At 39.8% G+C, this 10,544-nt stretch overlaps 1 protein-coding gene across 1 annotated transcript; it reads right to left on the reverse strand.

Moving 5' to 3' along the window:
• Positions 1-6,940: 6,940 nt before the first annotated feature.
• On the reverse strand, positions 6,941-10,271 carry LOC147520309 (uncharacterized). Its single transcript, XM_086594267.1, has 2 exons — positions 9,274-10,271; positions 6,941-9,117 (listed from the first exon to the last, which is right to left on the reverse strand). The coding sequence occupies exons 1-2, from the start codon at positions 10,269-10,271 to the stop codon at positions 8,007-8,009; spliced, it is 2,109 nt and encodes a 702-aa protein (XP_086450393.1). The 3' UTR covers positions 6,941-8,006.
• Positions 10,272-10,544: the final 273 nt, after the last annotated feature.

Below are 10,544 nucleotides of genomic sequence, written 5' to 3' on the forward strand. Positions count from 1 at the left end.
CTACATCCACACTGGCGAGATCCAAGCTTTACTAGAAGTCCAGAGTAACAGATTACAAGAGCTCTCAATTCACTCACAAAGAATGAACACTCAACTCACTAAGAATTTCTCTCTTTACAATCTCTCTTTTTTTTCTTTTTGGAAAAGTTAGGTTTTCCAAAAGACTAATTTTGTTTTTATACCAAAAACCAAAATTTCATGATTCTTCAGAATGAAGCCCACCGAGAAAAAGCTCGAAGGCCTTGGCGCTACTACTGGCCTTGGGGCGCATGGGTTAAAGCCATGAGCGCGGGTCGCCCCTTCCTTGAGCGCGGGTCGCGCTAAATTACTGGAGTCATGAGCGCGAAGTCGCGCTTCCTTCCGAAGCGCTGGCGCCGCTCGAAGCGTGAAAAGCGAAAAAAATCCCTTTTCTACATTCTCCACCTCGGTGAGGTTTTAACACATAAAACCGGGCGAACACATCCAAAGAAGAACACATCCATCCGTAAACTTCGCGATCAACCGCCTCGAAGGAGCCATGCTCACAAAGAGCTACCCACAAAGAGTCATGCCCACGAAGAAACACGTCATGCCCACAAAGGGCCACCTACAAAAAGTGTCATGCCCACAAAGAGCCACCCACAAAGAGTGTCATGCTCACAAAGAGCCACCCACAAAGGGTGTGTCATGCTCACAAAGAGCCACCCACAAAGAGTGTCTTGCTCACAAAGAGCCACCCACAAAGAGTGTCATGCTCACAAAGAGCCACCCACAAAGAGTGTCATGCTCACAAAGAGCCACCCACAAAGAGTGTCATGCTCACAAAGAGCCACCCACAAAGAGTGTCATGCTCACAAAGAGCCACCCACAAAGGGTGTCATGCTCACAAAGAGCCACCCAAAGAAGAGTGTCATGCTCACAAAGAGCCACCCACAAAGAGTGTCATGCTCACAAAGAGCCACCCACAAAGAGTGTCATGCTCACAAAGAGCCACCCACAAAGAGTGTCATGCTCACCAAGAGCCACCCACAAAGAGTGTCATGCTCACAAAGAGCACGTCATGCCCACAAAGGGCCATGCCTACGAAAGGCATCAATCAACAATGCATGAGCCTCCACCATATGTGGAGTACCCCCAACCAATGTTGAAACTCAACTCCATAGAGAACCTTCTACAACCCAAAACCCTTTTGCCCTTAGGCAATGAAACAAATTCCCAAGTACAAAACTTGTCACGAGCCTCCACCATTTTCTGCATATCCACCGACCAATCTCTGTAATGAGCATCTCTAACAGCTTCCTTGAAACTATCTGGCTCATCATCTTCAATATTCAGTGCGTAGGCAACCGAGTCCGGTTGACCATAATGCTTCACTGGCTTATCATGCCCGTACTTCATAACTTGTTTCACACTTCTCTTTGGCTTTGATCTAGCCAAAGCTTGCTGCTCAGGTTGTTGTAACTCTTCTTCTTGTTGAATAGTTCTCTTAAATGTCTCGAAAATTTCATCTTTGAACTTCAAGATATATACCCACACATAGCGTGTATAATCATCGATGAAAGAGACATAATACTGGTTACCTCCCTTAGAAGCCACTCTAGAAGGTCCCCAAACATCCGTATGCACATAATCTAGGATGCCTCTCGCCTTTGTGCTTGCTTGTTTGTACCGAACTTGACTCTGCCTTTGCGCTGCCATAGACACAATGCTCACAGAATTCCATACTTGGTTTCTCCAAGTCTTTCAGTAGCCCTCGCTTGCACAACTCAGACAATCCCTTGTGGCTCATATGCCCAAGGCGCATATGCCACAATTTTGTGCACTCCGAATCATCACTACATGTACCCACTGCTACATCACCTATCACTGTACTACCCAACAAAGTATACAAGTTTCCATGTCTTTGACCCTTTATAATGACTAAAGAACCACTAAGGATCTTTAGGACTCCACCATTTCCCACAAAATTGTGGCCTTTGGAATCCAAGGTACCAAGAGAAATAAGGTTCTTCTTTAACTCAGGAACATGCCTCACATCGGTTAAAATCCTCACTACACCATCATGCATCTTGACCCGTATAATTCCAATCCCAACCGTCTTACAAGCAACGTCATTGCCCATCAAAACGGAACCTCCACTCAAGTTCTCATAGGTAGCAAACCACTTCCTATTTAGACACATGTGGTAGGAACACCCGGAATCAAGAATCCATGTATCGGTCATGTGGTGCGTCTTGTGTAGACACCGAAAGACTTACATCATCCCCATCGGGCTTCGGAAGCAAGACTTGCTTCACTAACATCCTCATTCTCAAACTTACCACTCATCTTGTTACTCTTTTTTTTTAGAGCAATCACATAGATAATGCCCATTTTCTTTGCAATTGTAGCACCGTACATGTTTTAAAGGCTTCTTCGACTACCGCTTCCACTTGCTTGTGGAAGTCATATCATTCGACATCACCCTCGCCATCTTTTCTTTTGCTTCTTTATCAAACTTCTCTACTTTAAATCTAGCATTTGACATCTTGGGAGCCCCTTTTTTTTCAAGTCACACACAATAACCCAAAAATTATCTCACTCGGGGAATTTTATCGAACACCTTGTCTACATAAATTTCGAAAGCACTATGGTTCTTTACCAAAACAAAAATCCTAGGTCAGTATACCTCGCTCGATACCAATTGTTGTGAATAATTAAGTCGCGGAAACAACGTTATACCACAACAAAACGGATCAATCCTACACAAAGATCGATCCTTCACACTAGACAAGACTTCAACACCCTCCAAGTAATATCCCAACGCTTCTCATTAACAATTTAATAAGCATATAAAGTAAATATAATAATGCAAAAGAGAACCAACCACAAGACAAGGATATATCGTGGGTTCGGCAATTTGCCTACATCCACACTCCATGGCGAGATCCAAGCTTTACTAGAAGTCCGGAGTAACAGTTACAAGAGCTCTCAATTCACTCACAAAGAATGAACACTCAACTCACTAAGAATTTCTCTCTTTACAATCTCTCTCTTTCTTTCTTTTTGGAAAAGTTAGGTTTTCCAAAAGACTAATTTTGTTTTTATACCAAAAACCAAAATTTCATTCTTGTGAATGAAGCCCACCGAGAAAAAGCACGAAGCTGGCGCCACTACTACTGGCGGCGCCATGGAAAAAGCCATGAAGCGGGTCGCCCCTTCCTTGAGCGGTCGCTAAAATTCTCGGAGTCATGAGCGCGAAGTCGCCATACTTCCTTGAAGCGCTGGCGAAGAAAAAAGAAAAAATCCCTTTTTCTCTACAATTATAAAATCAACAATCTGATTACATTTGAGCACAAGAAAGTTTGGCAGTCAAAAAAATTCTCTCTTCCAGCTCAAATTAGGTTGCATCCAAGTGCAATGCAGTTGCTCTTTTGTGTCGTAAGTTTTCTTGCTGTGGAAGTCGCCAAATGAGGAGTGACAACTACGAGTCTCAAGATAATTGTACACATAATTGTCCTTGTCAATGAATGAAATGGGAAAATATATATTGTTATGCATCCCTTCCATTGTCGCCTTTAATGAAATACATGTAGAACGACTAACGCATAACATTTTATCTTCCAAACTATTTACGCCCATCCATATTGATTTCAAATAATCCCACTTGTAAACATCCACCCAAATTCCTAGGGGACCGACATAAACTAAGAACATTTTTCAATTACACCCAACTATTGGGGAAAACGATACCAATCGATCCCCGTTAAGATAGTTTGTATATGAACACTTCAAACTCCAATCAAATCTAAAATTTCACTACAACCAACAACCACAATCTCTCTACTTATAAGCTTTCACTACAACCAACAACCACAATCTAAAACTGTTCTGTTATATATATTAGGCATCAACGTTGACCACCTGTACAATATTCATTAGATATTAGACAAGAACAGTCGGAACTTGCACACTCAAAAATACTCTATCTTCCTGTAGGAGTTAACCTCTCTACTCTTGTAGAATTAAGCCTATTGATACCTTCAAATCTCTTTCTTGTAGGAATGGTTCTCACCACATTTCCTTCAGGTTGATTCAATGCACCCTCCAATGTTGGTACATCCACATTGCTACCATTAATAGTTAGTACGGGTATTGGAAATTATCAAAAAAAAAAATAGATAGTATTTGAAGACATAAAATACCCCCATCTCATTTTCAAGGTCTAATACTCGGAAAAGAAAGACTTTGTATGACTAGATCCCACCTTGAGCAACTCAACGTCAATCTCAAAACCATCACAATTTCTTGCAACCAACTTAAACTTCCCAATATGTTCAGTCAGATGTTCATTTTGTTCTAGTGATAACAATGACATTATTTTTTTTTTGGTAAAATGCATTCTATTTATTCACTTAACGAAAGGTACAAAAAGTACAAGTAGCAGCCTAGTCATTTAACAAAAGACTATTTACATAGTTAGGTGGCCTATCACACCAAATAGAGGTAACACCCAATTGCATATGTGAAAGTGTATTGGGCAAGTTTTCTCGAATAACCATGGGATTCGACCACCAAGTTTGATCTGATGCCTGAATAGATCCCAATTTTGCAAAAAAATCAGCCACAAAATTTTCTTCCCGATATGTCCAGTAGAGTTTAGAAGTGGAATTTTCAGCAAGCAAATCTCGTATATCCAAAACAATGGCTTTGATGTCCATAGGAATTTGTTGTGATTCATTCTTCACAAGATTGTAGATAACTTAAGAATCAGTTTCAAATTCAACATTGCACAATTCCATCTGCTTAGCCAACTACAAACTAGTCCTCAATGCTAGAGCTTCAACTTTTAAAGTAGAAGCTTGCCTGAGTGGAGTAGCAAAACCCAGAACGAATTGCCCAAATACATCTCTAAGAACACCTCCAGCACCTGCAGGTCCCGGGTTTCCAAGTGAAGAGCCATCAATGTTGAATTTAAAATAATTAGGACTTGGTGATTGCTAACATATAGGAACTGAAGATAACTGTATTGGAGCCACTGATCTCAACTTCTTAGGATACACTTCTAACAACTCAGCAATTAATCTATGAACCCAACGAATCAAGGCAACCGGATTTGGTGGACCTGTGGTCTGCTGAAATCTATATTTATTTTGCTCTAATCATATAGTCCACATAGTAACGGTAAAAAGAGTGTTGAAGTAATTTTTGTTCGCTCTACTATTGATAAGCGAGAATATATCTGTTAGCCATAATCGAAGAGAGTCCTTCCTTGCGCCATTAATAGCTTCAGCAAAGTTAAGACCAAACCAAACAGCTCTCGAAAAAGAACAATTATCAAGCAGATGTACCTGAGATTCAGAAGCCTATGTACATAAATAGCATATTGGATCAACTATGAAAGATTTAGTTGCTAGGAAATCTGATGTAGAAATGACACCATGCATGTACGACTTGCCATAATAAGAATCTCATATTATAAGGCACTGTGAGAGACCAAATTTTCCTATATAAAGAGGCATGAAGATCTGCTTCAAGTTGTAAACATTCTATTACCTTGGCATAGGCACTTTTCACAGTGTAAATACCATGTTTATTAGGCGCCCAAAATATAGAGTCTTCTTGAGGATGGATACGGAGAGAAATTGATAATATTCTCTCAATACTCCAATACATTGAAAGAAGATCAACATTCCAGCTTCGAAGCACTGGGTCGATAAAATCTGAAACCCTATCAAGGTGGCATCCTTCAAGTTGTGTCTGTAGAGGTAAAGTAAATGGAGTATCTGGAACCCATGAATCCAGCCATGCTCTAACTGAAATCCCATTGCCAAAGTTCCATCTCAACCCCCATAAGCTAGAAGATGCATGGCTCTTAGAAATTTTTGGGGCATAAGCTAGAAGATGCATGTTCCACACCAGAGATGCATTTTTGGGGCATTTGGCTCTTAGAAATTTTTGGGGCATTTGGCGAAGCCCATAAAGGAGATGGTTGTAATAGCGACCAAACATGCTTACCCAATAAGGCCACATTTTGAACTTCCAAGTCTTTGACGCCTAGACCTCCTAGACGAAAAGGCTTGCAAACTAGATCCCAAGCGAAATAGTGCTTCTTCCGTCGGTCATTGTCATGACCCCAAAAGAAATTTCTTCTATACCTATCCAAAATCTCAATAACTTGAACAGGAAGTCTCACACAAGTCATTATATGAGTGGGTAAAGCAGACAAAACAGAGTTTATAAGAGTTACTCTACCGACTTTTGATAACAAGGCTGATTTCCACCTGGCCAATATAACTGATTACTGATATGATTCGTCTAATGGACTAGTATACTTAAAGTCTCACTCGTTTGTAAAATGATCTAGAAACTCAGAAGTCCAGCCACGGTGAAGCTCTAAATTGGTGTAGGATCTTTGGATACGACGCATCCCAAACTTCACAAATTTAATTTTGAGTAGTTACTGATAATATATCGATGAATGAACGAGTTTTGATATTCATTGCTGAGTAGGCTAAAATCAAGAACTTTACCACACTAAATCCATAAGCCGGGGCCATATGGATCTGAATACAATTCATTGAGGAATCCTAAGAGACAACCCTCATCAAAGCGAAGCAGCAGCCTACCTTGAAAGAAAAGTTTTGTTTTTGCAGTATTTTGTTCTTACAATTAATGACTAATATATCAATGGGTAGGTCGTCAATCACTCAATCCTGGTCAGGATCTGGTAGGAAATCTATACAAGTGAAAAGAATAAGAAATTTTTTGATGATTAAAAAAAAAACATATACACTTGTTAGCATATACATACGTGAAAGAGCGAAAAAACTCTGCATCTGTAAATGTGCAAACCTCGGTTACACTAAATTCAATATAACTAATGAAACGATAGTAAATGAAATGATTTGGCCGCACTTCGTTCTGTGAAGTTGCCTACTTATCAAGCTGTCTGGTCAAACATGAACCGAGCAACACTGGTTCCTCATATCCTTTTATAACGATATGTCAGACTGTTCTCCATCCTTTCTTTCAGCTTAGAACTCTTTTGTTTCCTTATCATTGATGAATGATTAACAGTCGGCTGAACTATGAATGCTCAGATATGTATGTCCGTGTTTTTTTGCACGCAGTAGGGAATTGCATTACAAATAAAAGAATCTGTTACAGAGGGAGAATAAGATTACAATGCATCTGAGTTAACAGAATCTAAAAAAAGTTTGAAAGGGGCACTCCACTCTCAATACAAACCCTTGTCGATTGTCGCTCCAAAGTCCAAACAGCTTGACTATTATCAAGAGTTGAGGCATGCCTTGCTGCCGCATCTGCTCCAAAATAGCTTCTCTGAAAGGTTTGAGTTATTCACCAGGAGCTAAGTTTTGAAGTGCCTATTTCCCATCTTGCTCCCATAAGACTCAAAGCCACTGTGGATGAATCACATTCTATCCATAACCAGGAACATCCTCTGTGCATAGCATGTTCTGCTGCCAAGACGATTACCCAATATTCTGCTTCAAAGTTACTACTCCAATAGTCCAATCCCTTTGTGCAGGAACACCTACTATCTCATTGTTTTTATTCCTAAAGAGTACAGTAGCGCTTCCATTGCCAGGGTTTCCAATAGAGGATCAATCGGTGTTGGCTTTTATCTCATCATACACTGGGCAGAGTCCATATGACCTCTTTCATTACAAGAGCTGCTCCAGGCTTGCAAGGGACCCCCAATCAGATATGAATATCTGTCCATGCTATAGTTAAGAAAAACTACCAATATTGATATCGTTCAGCAGATGTGGAACTGATATAATAGATCGTACTTTGATCTGGTCAAGGACATCGTGAAGTACCTCTTCATAAAGTGATAGATCATTCAGATCAGTAATCAATCTTAACAAAGACCGTTCTGCTGTGGTATATATTATTAGGCATCAATGTTGACTACCTGCACAATATTCATTAGATAGAACAGTCGGAACTTGCACTCAAAAAGAATCTATCTTCCAGCTCAAACTAGGTTGTATCCAAGTGGAATGCAATTGTGCTTTTGTCTAGTAATTATTCTCACTATGGTAGTCGCCAAATGAGGAGTGCCAACTGCGGCTGTCAAGAGAATAGTACACATAATCGTTCTTGTCTCGGAATGTAATGGGAAAATATATCTTGTTCTGCATTCCTTCTGTTGTCGCCTTTAATGAAACACACGTAGAACGACTCACAAATAACATTTTATCTTTCAAACTGTTTACTGCCATCCATTTCGATTTCAAATAATCCCACTTGTGAACATCCACCCATTTTCCCTTGGGACCAATATAAACTGAGAACAATTCTCCATCACACCCAACCAGATAGTTTTCGTTCATGGATTTATAAGGTTGGGGCGCACAAAGAATAGTCCAATCACTTTTGCCATCCTTTATATCAAAGACTCCTATGTGCCTTTCTTGACTTAAACAATAGAATGCCCCATCATAGAATACTGGATTGGTATAAGAAAGGGTGATTCGGATTTCATGGTCACATTGTATCCAAGTCCAAGTCTTTTCTCCTAAACGCAAGTAGCATACATCCGCGAAGTTGTATGTCATGGGTATGATACCAAATACAACACACTGGGCAGAAGTGGGCAAGGGTGAAAAGGATAAGCCACTAAATGCAAAATTCCGTGGCAAGTCTGGAAGTTCAATTGTGACTTTGGTAAAGGGATTGAAAAAGAACATCGAACGATCACCTTTTGACATTAGCAACCAACCATCACTTGAGAAGCAAATTTGTGCACCCAATAATTCCGGCATATCAAAGCTATGTGTAGCATTGGACTTTAGATCGACAAAACTGCATGTGCTACTCCCTCTATTAGAAAATATGAGCCAAGGACATTGAGTTGCAGAGCAAATCGGATTGACAGTCCATCGGATAGTTGGAGGAAGGGATGACGCCCATGTTTTACAAACAAGACGAGAATTTATGTAATCAACGGGTAAAGGGAGCTTCATTGTTATTGAAAGTAGTATATCCAAGGGGAGGTCAATCCAGTTATTAGGCGAATTTGGTTTCTCAACATTTTCCTTTACAATGCCAAGTGTGTCGTTAATCTTCTTCCCCTGAGACTCCGCCAAAGGATTTGTATTTGCCTTTCCTTTGAGGACTTGCACCAGCCTAATTAATACAATAAAATTAAAAACTATATTAGCTTCAGTCGTAATACGTACTAATATAGAACTGATCGGGAAATTTAAAAATAATAATAATAATGATGATAAGAAAAAGTGAAAAACATACTATGAGAGAGTAAGAGTAAGATGCATAGCATACCTGTTACTGTCACTGAGCATTAACCAAAAAGGTGAGAAGAACGGTGTTTTTAGATTGGGACAAGGCAGATAAACTGATAGACTCCCATCTTCCACACCAAATGCATACAAGCAACCATTGTCTTCATATAAAGTGAAATAAATTATATTTCCTTCCGTTCCTGACTTTGTAGCGGAGAAAGACATACAACCTTTATCAGACAAAATGAAATTGCGTCCATCTAGGGATTCCACTTTCACCCAAACTTCTTTTGCAAAATCCATTTTGAAAATCTCGACATGGCCTATGGCCTTCAGATTATTAATTCCTAGGTGATGTATGACTACATAATATATTTCCTCACAGGATTCCACCATGTAAGGTCGATAAATCATTGTTCCAGGATACGTTTGAGGCTTCTCAAAGGCCAACAATCTTACCGACAATGTACCACAATGGTTCCGTTCAATAACAGCCGTGGCTCCTTGAGAAGTAAGGGCGTAGATGGTTCCACTTGTACAAGCAACGCCCATTCTAATGTATTCATTGGAAACATCTTTATCTCTTACTAGCTTGTAGGATTGCCTAGTCCATTTCTCATCTCCTGGTGTGCAGAACAAAAAGAAATTCTCTTTCTCTCCCACGAACAAAATCATACAATCTGGATTTGTAGGTACACATGATAGGATATATAAACAACAGTCACTAGCATCTTTTGAATCCATCAATGGTAGGTTAATTACTTCTCGTGTATCGGGGTTCCACAAGAAATATTGTTCTTTTCCAAACTGGTCTTTTTTGAGATCATCTATCATTAACAGCCAACCATGCATTGATAACAAACACCTTTTTCTCCGAATCTCAAGGAAGCTCCTGACGTAACCCTTCTTCTGTGGATCTAATATGTTGGTGAAGGTATGTGACTTTCTACCCTTTCCACAAGGAAATATAATCCAAGGTGCTGGTTCAGGAGTAGGTGGAAGAAGATTGCTTTTCTTATTTGCTACTTTGTTAGCCATGATACCAAACTTAGGACTGGGCAAATTTATTACTAGGAAAAGGTAAATCAGCAGCACGGAGCACTTGCTAGTTTACGCTCTCTTTTTTCTCTTTGCAAGTATTTATAGAGGGACGTGACGTTTCACATTCTTCATTCTAATTCGAACGTCATTCTAATTCTAGTTTACGATCGCTTTTTCAGTTTTTCTAGAATACAGTATTTATGTTTTACTGTGAACGTTTTCATACACAATACCGTTTTAGTTGTCATCGGATGAAAGAAACCCACTTGA

The sequence above is a fragment of the Coptis chinensis genome, chromosome 2 (assembly GCF_015680905.1).
Source record: "Coptis chinensis isolate HL-2020 chromosome 2, ASM1568090v1, whole genome shotgun sequence".
NCBI classification, from domain to species: domain Eukaryota; kingdom Viridiplantae; phylum Streptophyta; class Magnoliopsida; order Ranunculales; family Ranunculaceae; genus Coptis; species Coptis chinensis.